Genomic DNA, 20,045 nt, shown 5'->3' on the forward strand with positions numbered 1-20,045 from the left:
CAAAAGCTATAGTCGTTAGTCAAATAAATAATTTATTTTCTTATATTTGTAACATCGTATAGCCCCGTACCAAGCGAAGGGTGGACACGAGGGGCTGCATCTATTGGGTGTTGATGGGTCGGGTGTTAAGCTCATGAGTTCCGGGAGAGACGTGACTTACTGTTGATGCTGTCTCGTATCCATCCGAGATCAATTTTATTATTTGCTACTGCTAACCCTGTCCTCAGCTGAGAGAATATCACTCATCAAGATCCGGCGTTCCTCTTTTACTGCTCATCTAATCAACCCGATCAAACAGTGCACGGTCATCAGCTTGACACATAAGTTTTCCAAAAGATCTCTCATATCAGTATTACTCTTACTCATGCACGTTTAACCCAACATATGTTTAATATTTAGTTTACATAATTCGACAGACTTGAATTTTATAAATTAAATTTTTACTTACATTTAAAAAAAACTGCAATATTTTATGACATTATAATGATCGAATCTATAAATTTAATTAGTTTGACTATTCAAAAATCTCGTTGCGAGTATATTGTTATTTTTTTATCTGTAAAACATAAAGTAATAGATTTTTTTATTTTTTTCCTCTCCGAATTGATCCAAACCTTAATCGTATAAACATCAAAACCAGTACAAATGTGAATCAAATCAATAACCATGTAATTTTTTTTTAATATTTCATCTTTTATTTGAAATCCAACCATCTTAAAAAGGGGAAAGGCCTACTAGTGTTCTCATTCATCTAAACTAGTGTATCGACACACGAGTTACTTGTTTGTACATTATTTTTTTATAATTAATAAAATACATATTCAAATAAAAATAATATCATAATTTTAAAAATTAACGAACGTCCAACTACAATTTGAAATTATTACATGTTGCAATTTGAATTAAATATATTTAAATGAGATCATTTCATGATTATGAAAAATAGCGATGAACTAAACTGTAATTTTAAGATGATGACGTGCGACAAATTATTTTTTATAATTATTTCGATTCAAATCTAGATAATATCACAATGATAAAAAGTAACGAAGAATCGTAATATAATTGGAAATTTTTATATTTAAATGTGGTCATATAATAAGTGTAGTAATTGATAAAGAACTAAAATATAATTTAGAATAAAAAAGAGAGTATGGTTCACATAATTTTGAAAAACAATTAATTCGGATTTTGATAAAATAATCATATAAATAGATTTTCATAAATGAGACTAAATTATTATTGTTGGATAAATTTAAGACTGAGATTGAAATTGTAAAATCGCCGGCTGATTTTCAATTTGGACAAATCCAAACAACGTTTACCGTTCAACGCTCGACACAAGTACAAATATTCACACACAAGAAACACGCACCAGAATTTCGAATTCTCCATCTACAAATCCCATCCCCCAATCCCTCCATCGATGAAAACCAATCTACATTTGTTTCCGAATCATACAGAAACCTCGTATTCATATGTTTTTTTAATCCCATTTTTGTGGATTTGTGTACACATCGTCTTTTTATATAGATGAGTTTTTACATGTGTTGCTGCCCGTTTACCATGTACACACTCTCCCTCTGATTGGTTCTATCGTTCGCTCGATCTGCTCTAGATCCCATTTATACATACTTTAATCATATATGTATATATACAGACGTATACTTATGGACAAATCGTTTAGTCTTCAAGGTTATGCTGCCAGATCTCTGTTTCAGCTCTGTTAGTGGTCAATCAATCCAGGTATTGCTCATTGATTTCGGCATGAAAAAGCGTGTATGGAGATGGGTTTGTAAATATGCGCGCGCGTATTTGACGGTGTGGGTGCTATTGGTTTGTCTTGTTATTGTAATTGATTTTTTTGTGGGAAAAGGGAAGGGGTTTATTTAATGCTACTGCGACGGATGATACATTTGCGCACGTCTAGGTGTTTATGACTCGCTTTTCGTGTTTGTATGCGAATGTGTGTGTGTATGGGCGTTAACGGAGCTTAAATGTAAAAAGTGTAAAGTTTGTTTTGTTTGATAAATCTTTGGTAGTGTGTGTTTGCGTGTGCATGTACTTGGGTTCTTATTCCAAGAGGTCTGCGATTCTTTGATTTGACTCATTTGGGTTAGCTTTTGACTTTTTGGTGTAACCTTTTCTTTGTCGAACTTTTTTGCTTTTTTTTTTAATTAGGAATTTTTAGGGTCTTCATATTTGAGGCGGATCAGGAAATTGAATCTACCATTTTTTTAGTATTATTCTGCATTCTTTGATTTCAATTTTCAGTTATCCTGACTGGTTTCTAAAGTCCCGGGAATCTGATGTTCAGGCATCATACAAAAAGAATGTTCAATTACTCTGTTTTTTTCTCATTCTAATTATTTTGGTACATATTCACATCTGTCGCTCATAAGGACTGGAAATTTTGGAGAACTTTTTTTTGGGCTAAAATATGATATCCGAAGAATTCAACATAATGATGGGGTGTCTTTCTCTTTTTATTTTTTTCCGGGAGTATATCATATAATGTTGCATATTTGAACTGTAATTATCTGTTTTGAAGTAAAATTAGAAACTTTTTTTTATCACTGCAAACTTGTTTATTGAAACATGAGTGACAATAGTTTTTCTTTGTTAGTGACTAATAGCAGCAGCATGCAATTTAGCAATTGTGCCAAATCCCTCGTGCTTCAATTTTCTTTTCATCACCAAGATGTTTCAAGGCCATCGACTTTGAGGGACTGTTAATGTCTGCATTAAAGCTAATGAAAATATTTGATATCCATGCGACATGATATCATTTGAGTATATCTGTCTTCTCTGCAGCTTCAGATTCTTTCTGATCACAGAGTTTCAGAGTTCGCTTTAGCAAGAGAAGTTTAGATTACACTGGTGCATTTTGGACTTCTAGAGTGGAACAATATAAAATATTGTTTGGATTGACCTGTGATGCAACATTCCTAGATGAAGTCAGTAAAGGCATGGCGTCTAGGCATAAAAGGCATTCATCTATTGCCAGGGCCTCGCCAGCGCAGTCATTTGAAGAAGCCAAAATGGATTATTGTCCTGGTTTCTTTTGTCAGTTTTTTCTTAGTTTGTGCCTATGTTTATCCACCTCGAAGTGCTGCAGCATGTTATATATTCTCATCCCGTGGTTGCATGGCATTAGAAAAATGGCTCCCACCTTCTCCTGCAAGAGAACTCACCGATGATGAAACAGCTTCACGTGTTGTAATTAGAGACATTCTTAATGTTCCGCTTACCATATCATCAAATCCAAAAATAGCATTCATGTTTCTTACACCAGGTGCATTACCTTTTGAGAAGCTATGGGATAAATTTTTCCAGGTATTCTATTTTTAATGCTAAGATACTGGTCTTGATTAATCATTTGCTGCATTTGTAATTTTCCCAGCTAACTTTTGCACGAAGTGCGTCTTTTTGTAGTTTTGTCAAGTTTAGATGTAAGGCTCTGAACTTTCCTGCCAGTGGGACATGCGTCCATGTTGAGCTGCATTCAGACCTTTCGTTTCCTATCAGCCTCAATTCAATTTCTGAAAACAACAAAATGATTGAGTAGCTTATGTGTAGATGCATCCATTTGCTTAATTCATGCTAGTGTTTGCAATTATCTGGTTTTCTCTGTCAGTGATTCAAAACTGTAGCTAGATAAGAGTGGAATAAAGTTATTTTGAATGGTTAGCTTCATCTAAGTAATGGTTGATGAAAGCATGCCGAATGCGTGCTTACAAGTGGATCCTATGGCAGAGTGAAATCAACTCAAATATCTAGCTTTATCAGTGCTATGATGTGTCAAATCATGGCAATGATGCAATTAAAAAGCTGAAACATATACTCATATAATATTTGTTAATTTTTCCAGAGTTAGATAGGATAGCTCTCCTCATCCGAGGAGCACCACTCTTGTCCTTTAACTTCAGTTTTTAGCACATATCAAGATTTTTAAAAATTTGTATTCATCTATTGAAATATTGAATAATTTACCTTTAGATGTAAAAAGTGGATCGATGCTAACCATTTGGTTAAAATGTCCAAGCACGTTCCTTCTTGATTAAAAGGAATCCCTAGAAATCCAACAAAAAAAGTGAATAGAAATAATACAAGTAAAGGAAATAGAAATACCATAGTATTCTCCGATTCATAAGATAGGATTAAGACTTTATTATCAATGAACAATAGCAACAGGTTGTCACTTGGTCCTTTTTATTACGTTCTCATCACTTTGATTTGTTTTTTTTTTTCGAATTTGAGTGTTCAAAAATAGTCAAACCAATCTTATGAAGTTGGTACCCCTGTATTGTAGAATATTATGTATTTATAACAATAGTTTACTGCTAGGAATCGTTTGAGCAATGTACAGAAATGTCATATTGAGTGTAAGCCTTTGCCTACAGTCAAAGAAACTTATCATTTTCTTTTTCATTTTGCTGTACCTGTGTCCTCTTTATAATGAGAAAATTTGTGGACTATTTAAAAATTTCAGTTGTAGATTTCATTCTACTCCTGAAATGTTTGAGCGGTATAAATCCAAATTTATATCCACTGAATAGATTTTGTTTTCAGAATAATGTTTCTTTGGCTATGGTATTGTCTTCCCCAAAATGGAATGAGTTTCTGTGAAGATATAAGGAGTTGTTTTGCGACTTCTGAAGCTAAACTATTATCCATCTATTGATAAAATGCAACAGTGTCTAAAATTTGGAAGGTGGTAGAACTAGAATTTGACACCATGACAATTTGGCAAAATGTTTTTAGCAGCATTTGGCTGGCAAGTTTTCTTATTGCTTTGCAGACTTCTGAAATAGAAGGGTTCCACGTGACTTCAGACTTCTTTGTTTTTGCCTTTCTTCTTTTTAACAGTTGAATTTTATCATGATTTTTATATATAGAATATAAATATTGGAAAGACTGTTCTCTGCCTTTAACTAATATTTTGAGTGCCCGCTTACTTCTTCCCTTTTCTCAACTATTTTATCGATGATCTTGTTTTTTCCCCATGATCCTCTTCCCAAGTTCAAATGGAACGCCTCTTGTGCGTTACTTTTCATGTATAGAACATTAGCATTATAATGTGCCAATGAACAATTGATACAAAAATGGCCTGCAAAAGATTTTTTTTTATTGAAATAGTGAAGCGTTTATACTATTGTGTATTAAAATAGTTGTTTAAAACCATGAGCGCCTGTAACTCACTGCATTCACTTCCAAATCTTTCATCAACAGGTTAGCAAGTCTAAACCTTATGTTTGAAATAGAGCTGTAAGGTCATTGCATTTTGATAGGTTGAGTATGTTTCTATACTACATATATACCTTGACATTTATTGGGATCAAAATAAATGTCATGACTCCAGCAGGACCATGCAAATATTGACTTTATTATTAAAAGTAAGAAGGTAAGGAGAGAGATATCTTAAGTGCATCAAATTTGAAAAGGAAATACCATGAATTATGATATGTTGATAGGCAAGAAACCATTTCTTGATTATTCTGTAGGTTAACTAAAAATTCACGTGGCAAGCCCTTCATCCACAATAGTGAAACCGCTAAAATCTTATTCAAAAGTGATGAATCTGGTCAAGTCTTTTAGTTGAACGATAAGCGCATGAACATTCTATTTATTTATTGCTATGTTTTGCTGGTCTTATATTCACACCATTTGCTGATATGACAATTTGTTACTGTTCAATTTGGACAATTTTATTTAAAAATTTGCAACTTCCCTTTATTGTCAGGGCCAAGAAGGTAGATTCTCTGTATACGTGCACGCCTCCAAGGATAAACCTTTGCATTTTAGTCGTTATTTTATTAATCGGGAAATACGCAGTGGTGAGGTTGGTTTTCACTTCTTTACTCATATAAGTTCAATGAAATTGGAAAATATACATGTTTTTGGCTTGTGCTGACATACAAGATTCTAAAAAGCATGAAACTTGACGAAACATCAAGGGTCAAACTTTAAGTTTTACAAACTCAAGTGAGTTTAGTACGATATTAAACATGCAAAAATGTTTTTATGTTTTATCATAATCTTAATTATACAGAGTCAATCAATTGTCAATAGATCAAATAACACATAACATGCAAAAATCATAAGCTTTCTTACTTTCAAGAGTAACCATGAAATAATATAAAAATCAAAGTTCATGATTATAAATTAACCATCGACACATGAATGCGTACCAAATTTGCTATAAACTCCATACAATAAGAGAAAAGTAGATGACCAAATATTACCGTTTGCAATGAAAATTGCAGTTGGAAACCATATATATATTATAATAGTACGGGGCAAGTTTTATTTCAGCGACTATAGGGTTTATTTTTTTAAATTTTTTTAATGATCAAATAATTCAAGACTTAGAAGTTAATTTTATTGAACAAATAAAATAAAAATTAACTTAAAATTTTATCTAGAAGGCTTGTGTTTTTTCACCCTTAAAGCGGTCAACCGATATTTCCTACTTTTGTCCAAATCAAAGCTTTTTCTTCATGTCATACGCCTAATTCATGCTTTTTAGAACACTACTTGCATATAATGTGAAATATTGATTTTATGCGAGTAAATGAAAGTTTCAGATCATGTTGCTGTGAAAATTTTGCATGACTGTTACTTTTCAAATACAAATGTCAACATTGTTGTGGTGTTAACTTATTAGTGTCACACTATTTGTGGTGGTCCAAATGATTTTTCGTCAATTTGTTTGTTACAGTTCTTTCCTTTGTAACTACAACAGCCCTTCTTCCCAAATCTTGTGTTCTAAGAAATAATAAAGTTTATTTTCCTTGTTAAATTATTGTTTGATATGCCCCCTTTTGTCAATTGGGCAATTGTTTTCCTTTCTGGACACTGAAATTTTGTTACATTTCATAAAATGACAAATTTCTTCTCAAAAGTACCCAAACGTAAAAGCAATGAAATGACTAATTATCACTACATTTATTAAGAAAATTGTGAGGTGTTTATTAACCCCTCTAAAGCACCTCCACCGATCCTAACAAGTGGTATCAGAATGGGTTTCTTGGCCTTTGAACCAATATAATTTTATGGCAAGAAGAGTTTGGTGACTGGAATATCAGAATGCAGGTACATCTGACAGCCCATGACGATGACATGTGATACGTCATCACTGACGGACCAATTAAAATCATGAAGGTCAATGCTGCATTAGCCATTTTAGACGGTACACCATAGATGATCGAGAAGCATAGATCTGAATGAGCTATTGATAACAAGAAGACAAAACCTAGATAATGTGACAAAAGGACATATTATAAAAGAAATAGAATGAATGCAGTAAGTATACTGGGTAATAAAACAACCCAATATGATCTCTTAGAAGATCTAATAGAGCTTGACAAGAATGCTTCTGAAAGTTTTCAACAACGCTCTTAAAATAATAACAGTTGATAAATCTCGTAAAAGTCTATTTTATGCTGAGATGATTATTGGCTTTTTTTAGATGATGTCCAATATTTAGATTTGAACAGCTATAAATGAATTGTACTGATGCCATAAATACAATCGTACAATTTTATCAAGTGTTAGTCAAGACTCAAGATTGTTCAGAAACAGAAGGCGTCAATTAATGCTTGACACTTCTGTGAGAATAATTTCCATAATCAGCGTTCTGAACATTCTCTGAGTATCTGATTTGCTGTATCAATGCTTCAATTAATACAACGAACCCGACATTATAAATGATTGTCGACAATATCAGTAGCCTCGAAAATAATCACTGAAGAGTGCTGAACTTGTCAGCTACTAATTACTGAATTTTTCAAAGTGCTGAATTTTAGTAATACTGAAATAATTTCTTAAAGAGAGTACATCATCATAACTTTAAATGTTCCAACAACATTTGAGGGCACGGTCTAAGGATACCCAAAGATCGAATCATTGACCTTTTTATCCTTGTCTTAAACCTTTGTGCCAATTCAAAATGGCAATTTTGATGATGATTTGTTTTTTATGCCGAATCTAGTCCTTTTGGTTGATGGTTCACAATTTCAGGTAGAATGGGGAAAAATTTCGATGATTGATGCAGAACGGCGGCTTTTAGCGAATGCACTAAAAGATCAAGACAACCAGCACTTTGTATTACTTTCTGACAGGTTGTAGAATAATGCCTGTAAAAGTTTTTGTTACTAACTTGTGACTAGAGTTCACAAATTTGTACTGATTGAGAATTTATTGACTGCAGTTGCATACCCCTTCATGATTTTGATTATGTGTACAACTATCTCATGTACGCAAACATAAGCTTCATAGATAGGTAAGTCGGCTATTATCTTTTTTTTTTCTTTTTCATCTTATCATCATCAACATTTTACCCTCGCGAGGTACGTAGGATATGCTCAAGAATTTTGTTTAAACTTGTAGCTCAAGTACCAGCTACATAACTGATTAAAGAACTGAAGCATAACATAAGATTGAGCAGATTATGCTATTCGCTTTTCAAAATTTAAACATTACAGTGCAAACAGAGCAAGAATTTAAATTGATTTGGTTGAAGTAATTGTTTAATTAGCTTACCAAGTCAATCAATCTAAGATTTCCAACTATCATATATGTTACTCAAACGTATAGAAAGAATTACACATGTGATTGATCAGATAAAAAATTCAATTTATTTGTGTAACAATTGCAATTTTCCTCTCTCTGACGGTCACCCGTCCATTTTTTTTTTCAAGCAACTTTCATTCATGTGGTGAGAAATATTGTCAAAGAAGTGTAGAATAGGCAGAGTATTCATGTGTTCTTTTCTTTTGGAATTTTATCACCTTTGTTTTTTCTTGGTCTGAGATGACTTGCTTGATCATCAAGCAGATCTAAAACAAAAATTAATGCGTAAATACAGTTTATTTCATGTATGTAATTATGCCTCCAAAAGCTTTACATATGAAGCATCAACTCCATTATGTTGCTATGCTAGCATCCTGTGATATGATCTATAAGCATATGCCTTGTTTTCTGCAGCTTTGAGGATCCTGGTCCTCATGGAAGTGGCAGGTACATTGAATATATGTTACCTGAAGTCGAGAAGAAAGACTTTCGAAAGGGTGCACAGGTGTGGCTCATATTTGATACAATTCACTTTATTTAATTAAAATGATATAGTGGCATTTGATTCCTAAATTTTTAGCATAAAACATTGGGGAATAAGTGGAGCAAGCACCCTGTTGTATAGAGTGCAATTATTATAATTTTTCAGGTTTATTTTACATTAAGAATGTTCAAGTTTATCCCTTTTTTTTAATCTAAAATCTAAAATTAGATGTCTTACATAAATGTTAACTCTCTGCTCTCGATCTCTTTAGTTTGTCTTGTGATAATGCTTCTCTTTTGTGGTGCTATTCAGTGGTTCACGATGAAGCGGCAGCATGCTATTATAGTTACGGCTGACAGTCTCTACTACAAAAAATTCAGGGATTACTGCAGGGTTGGTTCAATTTTTTCTTGCAAATTAAAACTTTAATTTTAACCCATCACGATTTTGATTAATGATGTATGTCTTAGAATTATTAGGTTTTTTTCGTTATTTATTTATCTTCATTATTAGTGAGTCATCAGTTAGTTTCAGCTTATCTAGTTGGTTGTTAGGCAGGTCCTAGGTTTATGCTAGGTTTCTGATTCAGTTATATTTTCTCTCTCCTGTACTATATAAGCTGCGGCTATTTCATCAATAATAAATCAAGAGAATTATATTCTTAAAACCTACATGGTATCAGAGCCGCGTCTCTTTAATTCTCTTTCATGGCAGCAAACGCTGGCAACAGAGGTGTAACCTTTGGCACATTCGGATTAACATCTGAGTCAGAGGTAACCTCAGGAAATACTACTCCTACCTCTATACACGACATGACGTCTAACTCGATTCAAATTACTGTCCATCGATTAAATGGTCAGAATTTTCTGGAGTGGTCTCAATCAGTGAAATTGGCAGTTGATGGACGAGGAAAACTGGGATATCTGACTGGAGAAACAGCCAGACCTGCAGAGACAGAGCCAACATTCAAGACATGGAGGTCGGAGAACTCTCTGGTCATGGCATGGCTTCTCAATTCAATGGAACTCTCCATTGCCAGACCCCACATGTTTATGAAGACCGCAAAAGAGGTGTGGGATTCAGTCAGAGAGACCTATTTAGACTCTGAAAATTCTTCCCAGATTTTTGAGTTGAAAACAAAACTCTGGAACTTGAAGCAAAATAATAGGGAGGTTACAATCTACTACAACGAGATGGTGGCCCTGTGGCAGGAACTAGACCGGCATTATGATGATGTGTGGGAGAGCAAGGAGGACTTTGCGAGGCAGAAGAAGAGGGAAGAGAATGATCGTGTATATGTATTCTTGGCAGGAATGAGTCAAGACTTGGATGAAGTCAAGGGGAGAATACTTGGCCGAAGACCCCTTCCATCAATCAGAGAAGTCTTCTCTGAAATTCGCCAAGAAGAAAGCAGAAAAAATGTTATGAATAACCAGGTGATACATGAGACTAATGGAGGATCTGCGAATGATACATCTGCCCTTGTGTCCCGCGGTACTGATCCAGGATACAACCTCGACAAGAAGAAGAAGCCATGGTGTGACCATTGCAAAAAGGCATGGCATACTCGTGAGACGTGTTGGAAGCTTCATGGGAAGCCCGCTGACTGGAAGAAACGTCCTAAGAGAGCCCTGCAAACTGCTTCTGAACCGACACAAGGGACATCAACCAACTCTGGACAGTTTTCGTTCACTAAGGACCAGATAGATCAGCTTCTCAGGTTACTTCAACCATCAAACCCAACACCTTCCAATTGTACCCTTGCTCAAAATGGTAAAGTCCCTGGTATGTCCCTCTTGTGTTCACAGCCTGATTGTACCTGGATCATAGATCCAGGTGCAACTGATCATATGACCGGGTCCCCTACATTTTTTTCTACCTATAAACCATGTGCAGGGAATAGGAAAGTTAGGATTGCAGATGGCTCCTTCACTCCTATTGCAGGAATGGGAGACATTAAACTGTCATCCACCATAACCTTGCTAAATGTTCTCCATGTCCCTAAATTGTCATGTAGCCTTATCTCAATAAGTAAACTAACCCGTGACCTTCAATGCCAAGCTAAATTTAATGATTCTCATTGTGACTTTCAGGATGTGGCCTCGGGGAAGATGATTGGCAATGCTAGAGAATATGGTGGTCTCTATATTCTTGATGGGGAAACCGACTCTTGTAAACTTGCTCAGGCTTTTTCCGGTTTGAAAACTACTTTTATTGATCCGAATAATGAGATTTATTTATGGCATTTCCGTTTACGACATCCTAGTTTCCATTATATGCAACATTTGTTTCCCAAGTTATTTTTGAATAAAAATCCCTCTATATTTAAATGTGAAATTTGTGCCTTGGCAAAACATCATAGATCCTTTTATCCTCCAAGACACTATCAACCGAGCAGACCCTTCTCACTAATCCATAGTGATGTTTGGGGTCCTTCTCGTGTCACTAGCTGTTTTGGTAAGAGATGGTTTGTAACGTTCATAGATGATCATACTCGTGCATGTTGGGTGTTTTTATTGAAAGAAAAATCAGAAGTGGAGACTGTTTTTAAAAACTTCAACCATATGATTAATACTCAGTTTCAAACAAATGTGCAAATGCTAAGAAATGACAATGGAGGAGAATATTTTAAGGAAATTTTAGGTCAATTTTTTAAAGAGAAGGGTATTGTTCAACAAAGTTCATGCACTGATAGTCCACAACAGAATGGTGTGGCTGAGAGAAAAAATAGGCACATTTTGGAAATAACTCGTGCACTCCTATTCACCAATAAGGTTCCTGAATACTTGTGGGGAGAAACAGTCTTGACTGCAGTATATTTGATGAATAGGGTGCCTTCTAAGGTGTTAAATTTTCAGACTCCTCTTGATAAACTTAAGGAACACTTTCCAAACTCTAAATTGTTTTCGAATCCCCTCACCTTGCGCACGTTTGGTTGTACTGTTTTTGTAAGAAATTTGGATAGAAACATGAGTAAGATCCTAAGGCAAAAAAATGTGTGTTTGTAGGGTATGGCTCTACTCAAAAGGGTTATAAGTGTTTTGATCCAATGTCAAAAAAAATGTATATTTCTTTCGATGTAGCGTTCTTTGAAGATAGATCATATTTTGGGCCTCATCTTCAGGGGGAGTTCAGAGGTGTTGAAGATTCGGAAATGTTCAGAGGTGTTGAAGATTCGGAAATGTTTCCTTTTACTATTTCAAACCAAAATAATAAAAATATCCTGAGTAATGATGACTCATCTTCTGAACATAATAAAGGGACAACTAACACTCTAGAACAAAACCCTATAAATCTGTTTGAAAATTCCGAATTATATAAGGAATCGACTATTTCTCCATCGACTCCTAAAAACATGGGATACATTGACCACACAAGTGTGGAGAACAATAATAAACCGCATAATAATGAAATTGGATCTAATGGTCAAAATAATTCTCAAAGTTCTCCGATTAGTAAAATCAATAATCAAAAAGGAAAGTTCTACGAGCAAGTCTACCAGAGAAGATTTCCAAATCAAGAAGTTAGAGACAACGTACCTCTTCATTCTCAAACGTCTGACCAAGAGCCATCTCCTGAAGGTAAGGTCTCAAACCCTCTTGATCTCCCGATTGTCCTTAGAAAAGAAAAAAGGTCTTGTGCTAAATACCTTGTATCTAACTTTGTTGCCTACAATAGATTCTCCCCAAAATTCTCAACTTTTTCAGGAAGTGTTTCCTCTATACACATACCAAAAATATACAAGAAGCCCTAGAAAGTCCTGAGTGGAAGAAAGCTGTTTATGAGGAGATTGGTGCCCTTGAGAAGAATCAGACGTGGGCAATGGAGAGCCTGCCTAAAGGAAAAACAACCGTGGGATGCAAGTGGGTTTTTACACCCAAGTTCAATGCCGAGGGAAACCTTGAGAGGTACAAGGCACGGCTGGTTGCAAAGGGGTTCACTCAGACCTACGGTATTGATTATTCAGAGACATTTGCTCCAGTTGCTATGATGAATACAATTCAGATCTTGTTGTCAATTGCAGTCAATCTGGATTGGCCTTTACAACAACTTGATGTAAAGAATCCCTTCCTAAATGGTAACCTAGACGAGGAAGTGTTCATGGATCCCCCTCCCGGCTTTGAAACTAACTTCGGGACCAAGGTATGCAAGCTACAAAAGGCCCTATATGTGCTTAAACAGTCCCCAAGGGCATGGTTTGGCAGATTCACAAGTTTCGTTCTGGATCAAGGATACCTACAAGCTCAATCCGATCATACTATGTTCATGAAGTTCTCAGGTTCAAGAGTCTCAATTTTAATTGTCTATGTGGATGATATTATTCTCACGGGTGATGACAGAGAGGAAATGAGTTAACTAAAAACTAGACTATCCAAAGAATTCGAGATCAAAGACCTAGGAGGACTAAAGTACTTTCTGGCCATGGAATTCGCACGGTCCGAGAAGGGACTTGTTGTTTCTCAGCGCAAGTATATACTCGATCTCCTGGAGGAAACTGGTATGAGTGGGTGTAAACCAGTAGATACTCTTATTGATGCAAACAAGAAACTTGGCGAGATGAGCTGCAAATCTCCGGCCGATGTGCTTCAGTATCAGAGGCTAGTTGGCAAACTGATTTACCTCTCTCATACTCGACCCGACGTAGCTTTTGCGGTTAGCCTTGTCAGTCAGTTTATGCATGCGCCATCTAGAGATCATCTTGAAGCAGCAAATAGGATCTTAAGGTACCTGAAAGGATGCCCGGGCAAAGGACTTTGTTTCAAGAAGAGTGGCAACAGGAATGTTGAGGTGTATACCGATGCTGATTGGGCTGGTTCTGTGACAGATAGGAAGTCTACATCGGGTTACTGCACGTTTCTATGGGGAAATCTAGTCACGTGGAGAAGTAAAAAGCAGAGTGTGGTAGCTCGTAGTAGCGCAGAGGCTGAGTTTAGGGCAATGGCTAATGGGATAACTGAAGTTTTGTGGGCTCAACGTGTTATGAAAGATTTGAGGCTCGAGTTTACATTACCGATCAGATTATATTGTGACAATAAGGCGGCGATTAGTATAGCTCACAATCCAGTTCAGCATGACCGAACCAAACATATTGAAGTGGACAGGCACTTCATAAAGGAGAAACTGGATCAAGGTCTGATCTGCACACCATTTGTTCCTTCCTCAGAACAGGTGGCTGATATCTTCACAAAGGGCTTGTTCAAACCTGTGTTCGAGGGTCTTGTAAGCAAGTTGGGCATGTTTGACATTTATGCACCAACTTGAGGGGGAGTGTTAGAATTACTAGGTTTTTTTCGTTATTTATTTATCTTCATTATTAGTGAGTCATCAGTTAGTTTCAGCTTATCTAGTTGGTTGTTAGGCAGGTCCTAGTTTTATGCTAGGTTTCTGATTCAGTTATATTTTCTCTCTCCTGTACTATATAAGTTGCGGCTATTTCATCAATAATAAATCAAGAGAATTATATTCTTAAAACCTACAGTATGTGCACATTTTTGGGTCGCTTTCCCGTTGCAAGGGCATGGATGAGTTGTTGGGTGTACTCATTACTCTACTTTGATTCACATATCCTGAGCAAACTATAATTTTACTATGTGGTGGCTTAAGGATTACCATGTATTCTCACTAAAGCTGGAATTCCACATGAATACCTTGATGACTTCTTCTTCACTGTAGGAGACCATGGAAAAAGAATTAACTTATGAAAGCATTCACATTGAATGTCGATGTTTCAGTATTAAACGTTACTTGAATGGAAGTGACATTTCTCTAGAACAAAATATATAAATTATAAATGGTTATGAATCTGGAATGCTGGTCAATATTAAGGCTAGGAGGAGGTGAAGATGGCTTTTTGTTGTTAAAAGCTTGGAAATTAACTTGCCTATTTATGTTATTGTTTCCACAATATAAATTTGAAGATGATGCATGCAGCTGAACCCAGACCAGCTTTGGATAAGGCATGAACTTAATAAGCTTGATCAGTTGTTTGCTCATGATTTACTTGTGGTTTTCCCCATTTTTGGCTATATTCATGGGCATGCTATAATTTAAGAAGTCGGTTAAGCATACGCCACTCTGCATAAAAAGGTCGATTTTAACATACCAAACAACAAAACTTTTATTACTTACTTCCCTGAAATCTCACATGTATCCCTATTACCAATCATTATTTCATTCAGTAAAGGAGATATGTGGATCGCTTGGCTCACGCATCTTTAAGCGTTTTGCGCTTTCTCACTGCTATTACCAAGAGCTTTTATCTTTAGATTGTTTATCCAAATTTAAATTGTATCAATTTCTCTCTTTTGATTTTGTCTATTGTTGTATAGTGAATTAGATATTTACTAATGGGATCCGTTTCCTTTTATTGAACAGCCGGGAATGGAGGGTGCCCGCAACTGCTACTCTGATGAACACTATTTACCAACTTTTTTCTCGGTGAGACTTGTATTTTCGATTTTTTAGTTTCTAATATTTCTTTCTATCTTACCCCTCCATTCTTTCATTTGTTTAACTAGTTGGATTTTCCTTTCTTTTTAGATGCTTGATCCTGCAGGGGTCTCCAACTGGTCTGTAACACATGTTGATTGGTCCGAAGGGAAGTGGCATCCGAAATCATATGAAGCACAAGATATTTCCATTGAGCTAATGAGAAACATCACAGTATGGGTCCCCTCTTTTTGGAGCTTTTGCATCAATTGTAGCCATAGCTTACCTATGCCTGACAGAATTATTATGTCCAAGTATAGATTGATTATACTCTCATCTTGACCATCTAAACTTTTTATGGGCTGCAACTTTTCTACTGAATTTAATTTGGATCAGACAGCTTTAGCCTTGAGCACAAAATATTTCTTCTTATCTCGAGTTCTTCTCTTCGAGTTGACTAATATTACAATCTGCAACTTCCAATTTTGTTTTTGCAGTCTATCGTAGACAGTGTCCATGTCACAAGCGACGAAAAGGTTAGTAATAGTATGGTTCGGCTGAACTTTATCAAAGTTTCTTATGTGATGGATCCAGAAGGAGGCTAACAGGGGCAGTAACTCCACATCCCTCTTAGACTCTCATATAAATCATATATCATCTATGCATAAATTATAATTCACCTCTCAGATTTGTCAAGTTATAGTTTCGCCCAGTTTTCTGGCTCTTTTATCTGTTGTGCATTGTCAATATTCTAATGAAAACTCTTCTTATGTAGTGTAGAAAGAAGTTCAGATCAGACCTTGTGTCCTTCATGGAGATCAACAGCCGTGTTATTTATTTGCGAGGAAATTTTTACCTGACTCTCTAAATAATTTGATGCAACTTTTCCCTAATTACACATCTATTAGACCGCTCGTACGCTGATTCTTTGGTTGATTCAAATGTTGTATTTGATCCCCTTTGCCTCCACATATCGTGTAGCTTCTGATGTTTGTAAAGATCCTTGCCTCACGTACTCCACAACAAGGCTTATATTTAGCAATGGAAAGGCAACCTGCAGAGACTGAAGGAGAAGAAAAGGCTGACTATTTGATTGATGTCTTATTTCCCCCTCCACCTATGATATTTATGTTTACAACCTGATTTTAGGATTCGAAAGAGTTATGGGGACTTACAGCTGCGCTGTTAGAATGGTCATTGTAGAATTTGATTATAAAGTTGCAAAAACAGCCAGCATTTTAAAAAAAATTGGTTTGTTGCATCAGTTTTTCTTGATTATAGTGGTATTTACAAACTTGAACTTACTTAGCTCTGGTATTTTATTGTTTACTTCTGCAAATGTATACTGAAAATTTGGTCTCTATCATTATTTACAATTAAATTGATTTAGAGTCTTGCATTCGACCGATTCTGTTAAGGACTGATATTGAATTATTAAAGATGGAATCTATTTTAGCGTTGGATGGAGAAATTTGATCCGAAGATGATTTTAAATTTGTTTAAAAAACTCTGTTGATATTTTCTAATATTTTGAATTTCCGGACACCAAAACAATGTCTAAATCATACAACTAGCTAATTTTATTCACAGTGGATGTTATTATCAATAATGGTTGTATCAATATTTTTATGATCTATTTAATACAGTTTTAAATTCACATCTAAACCACTATTAAAACTCCTAAAACTGAACGTAATCATTTCAATATTTTCCAACTTGGACGTACAATTGAATTTACATCTATAATTTCAACAATTTTTTTTCTCCATCCAAACTGAAATTTTACATAGCAAAATTTCAAAAAACTTGGTTCTGAAAAAGACTACACCAACACTTTATACATAATTTCTCACTTGGGATCAGATGATTGAATCCCATGGCTCTTGAAAAATTCTCTGAATCCGTAAGAACTGAGATCATTATTGAACTGCCAAAGTAACCGAAGAAAAATTATCATCAGATAAATAAAGATACACAAAATATTTCCCAAAAATAGAAAAAAAGACGGGCCAAAATTAGGCATGTTACTGACAACGATAATGGTTATACTATTGAGACGATTTTGTATTGGACGGTTCAATTATATTGTAACCTAAAACTTGTTTAATCCTGTTTGGATGTGGTCTATAACATGCCTAAATCCCTAGCTATCACAATCTAATCATATGCATGATAAGTTCAGAACCCAGATGGCTTACAGGCAAAACTTTGACAGAGTATTTTGTTGTATTTGGGTCAACAACCTTTCCTTGATTAGCTGCCTGCACAGCAATCCCTCTCACTCATTAGGCTTATAATTAGACAGTTAAATGTATTCTGAAAAAGATAAAATTACCTGTTCTGGGCTGTGAAAGAGAAAATGTATAGTGAAAAGATAAATTTACCTGTTCTGGGCTGTGAAAGATCTCTATGAAGGGATACTCAGTCTTCTCTCGTGTTAAGCAAAACCCAGGATATTTCGGGCACTCAACCTTTAAAAAACCAGAACAAGAACCAAAATTCAGGATATTAACAGTGAACTAATTTCTGCTATACAAGGAGTGAAAGAGGTAACATACACGCATAATAAGAACTACTTTTTAGTACAGGTACTAATCTGTGATATATTCAAGAGGTAACACATACACGCATAAATTTGACGTGCGGATAGAACTCAGCTGCGGCTTCTTCCAGTACTTTGTCAAGACGTTTCGTGAGGTTACACCTGCAGCAGTAAAAACTTAAATGTTTTGTAAAACAATACATAATGTACAGGTAGAACAAAGTGAAAAAATTATGCCGATAAACGTTTGCGAACTACTTGATCGTAAATGCAACCACCATGGGATGACCATGATGAAGAAGTCGCACGAAGTCGCGTTCCGAAGTAAAGTGGATGACTCTTGATGGTCCAAGATCCTTCGGAAAGCCAGTGTAGTACCTACAATTATAATGATTCACATAGAATGAGATAACAAAAGAATGCATATACATGGCATAATTTAAGAACCAACATATCAGTTGCATCTCATTGTAAAATGAGTGATACAAGCTGTGCAGCCTCATGAAATGATCTCAGGTGATACTTGTTCGGAGGAGTTTGTTGCCCCAGAAATATAAATTAATAAATATTGATGTAACTAGCTAGTTCCAAAAGTAGAAAAGACAATAATAAGAATCTTAAAAAATCGTACTGTGTACTGACCATGAATGGATCCAGAATAAGCAAGGACTAAGAAGATAAATACACAGAGAAATTGGGTGAGTTAAAACAAAATTGGTTTCTATAAAAAAAAAAAACATGGTACACAAGAATTCACCAGCATGCGATATCTGTACATTGCAATAAGAACAACTATTCTCGTAAGATGCCAAAATTTTCCTCATAAAAACACCAGAAAAAATCTCCCAGATGAACTAGATTTTAGATATACTTGAAGTGTGTTTAGGAATGTGTTTTATAGGATTAAAAAAAACCCAGCAAATCGCGTACTTGCAGGATGAACGAAGACTAAGCATCATCTTGTGAAACAACGATGTCTCTTCCATTCTGCAGATCTTCGGATAAGACTCCAATTTTTTCTTAAAAAATAGTCGAACCTGCACCAGTCTCAGGATCTCAAATGCATCGCTGTGAAGTCAAGATAAGACCATCAAGAATTTGAAAAAATGAGAATTGATCCAATTGTACTCGAAATTTTCAACCACTAGCATCTACTGGTACAAGCGCCATTGAGAGAGACGATTTCCCGTAGAAAGTAGGGAAGGAGATGATTTAGCTTTTAGGGTTGTGTACGGGAGGAGGAAGAAGACAATGAAGCCAGCACGCACGTTTGGGCTAGATGGGCAGCTTAAATAAAAGATGGGCTTGCGTGTAAACAAAATTAAATTATTATTTTTTTAGGGAAAATAAATTAAATGAATTTTATTACAACGAAAATGTGAAAATTGGATTTCAGACCAAATTAATGTTTGCTAGATTTTAAATCGTTTAGCAACTTTGGGTCCTTCAATTTTAAAAACATGGGAATTTTTTAAAAAACTTAAATAAATCAGTTTTTTTATTTGTTTTTATTTAAAAAACACGATTTTGACGTTTGGATAAATATTGATAACATTTTTGCTTTTATTTTTAGATTAACAATCAAGGCCCAAAAATTAAAATTCCAACTTCAAAAAACAACTTTCAAGTACTTTTTAAAAACTGTTCTTGTACCAAACACTATAATTTTAAAAAAACTGTTCTTAAAAAAATGTTTTTAATCCATTGACTTCTCCAAAAAATGGATATACATGACTTAGATATATCCTATTTTTTAAGGATAAAAAATGTCAGGTCGAAATCAAGAATGAATTCGCTCACTTTGCACGACTTATGATGATCAAATGTTTTCTATATCCCAATAGATTTTTTACATTATTTACAACATAGACCTACCTGTTTACCAAGAAGGGTAGCTTAGGCCAGGAAGTGAAAGTTATTGTATTGGGTAGATAGACCGGAAACCACTTTTTCCAAGACTTCAAACCATGAGAGCTTGTAGGATATGAACCATATCTGTTTGGTTAAGTGTGTATG

General features: G+C 35.2%; 2 protein-coding genes across 4 annotated transcripts; one reads left to right on the forward strand and one right to left on the reverse strand.

Moving 5' to 3' along the window:
* The first annotated feature begins 1,292 nt into the window (after positions 1-1,292).
* LOC142528258 (glycosyltransferase BC10-like) lies at positions 1,293-16,795 on the forward strand. 3 transcript variants are annotated; one of them, XM_075633305.1, is made up of 11 exons: positions 1,293-1,746; positions 2,627-3,336; positions 5,744-5,842; positions 8,023-8,123; positions 8,213-8,284; positions 8,989-9,079; positions 9,371-9,451; positions 15,434-15,496; positions 15,599-15,721; positions 15,985-16,023; positions 16,268-16,795. In XM_075633305.1, the coding sequence occupies exons 2-11, from the start codon at positions 2,953-2,955 to the stop codon at positions 16,409-16,411; spliced, it is 1,197 nt and encodes a 398-aa protein (XP_075489420.1). In that variant the 5' UTR covers positions 1,293-1,746; positions 2,627-2,952; the 3' UTR covers positions 16,412-16,795. The 3 variants fall into 3 exon arrangements, with proteins under 3 accessions (XP_075489420.1, XP_075489421.1, XP_075489419.1); XM_075633306.1 differs by having other exon boundaries at positions 2,815-3,336; positions 16,263-16,795; XM_075633304.1 differs by having other exon boundaries at positions 2,815-3,336.
* A 363-nt stretch (positions 16,796-17,158) lies between these two features.
* On the reverse strand, positions 17,159-19,297 carry LOC142528955 (uncharacterized). The gene is made up of 6 exons (XM_075634260.1): positions 18,960-19,297; positions 18,288-18,407; positions 18,113-18,191; positions 17,872-17,958; positions 17,686-17,748; positions 17,159-17,414 (listed from the first exon to the last, which is right to left on the reverse strand). The coding sequence occupies exons 1-6, from the start codon at positions 19,013-19,015 to the stop codon at positions 17,337-17,339; spliced, it is 483 nt and encodes a 160-aa protein (XP_075490375.1). The 5' UTR covers positions 19,016-19,297; the 3' UTR covers positions 17,159-17,336.
* Between the last annotated feature and the right edge of the window lie 748 nt (positions 19,298-20,045).

This window comes from Primulina tabacum, chromosome 16 (assembly GCF_025594145.1).
Source record: "Primulina tabacum isolate GXHZ01 chromosome 16, ASM2559414v2, whole genome shotgun sequence".
NCBI classification, from domain to species: Eukaryota; Viridiplantae; Streptophyta; class Magnoliopsida; order Lamiales; family Gesneriaceae; genus Primulina; species Primulina tabacum.

Coding starts and splice junctions, on each gene's coding strand:
- LOC142528955 (XM_075634260.1), bottom strand. CDS start 19,015: ATGGAAGAGACATCGTTGTTTCACAAGATGATGCTTAGTCTTCGTTCA. Junction 18,408..18,959: donor AGTCTTCGTTCATCCTGCAA/GTACGCGATTTG, acceptor TTATAATTGTAG/GTACTACACTGGCTTTCCGA. Junction 18,192..18,287: donor GTGGTTGCATTTACGATCAA/GTAGTTCGCAAA, acceptor TTACTGCTGCAG/GTGTAACCTCACGAAACGTC.
- LOC142528258 (XM_075633305.1), top strand. CDS start 2,953: ATGAAGTCAGTAAAGGCATGGCGTCTAGGCATAAAAGGCATTCATCTA. Junction 9,080..9,370: donor ACTTTCGAAAGGGTGCACAG/GTGTGGCTCATA, acceptor GGTGCTATTCAG/TGGTTCACGATGAAGCGGCA. Junction 15,722..15,984: donor AGCTAATGAGAAACATCACA/GTATGGGTCCCC, acceptor TTGTTTTTGCAG/TCTATCGTAGACAGTGTCCA.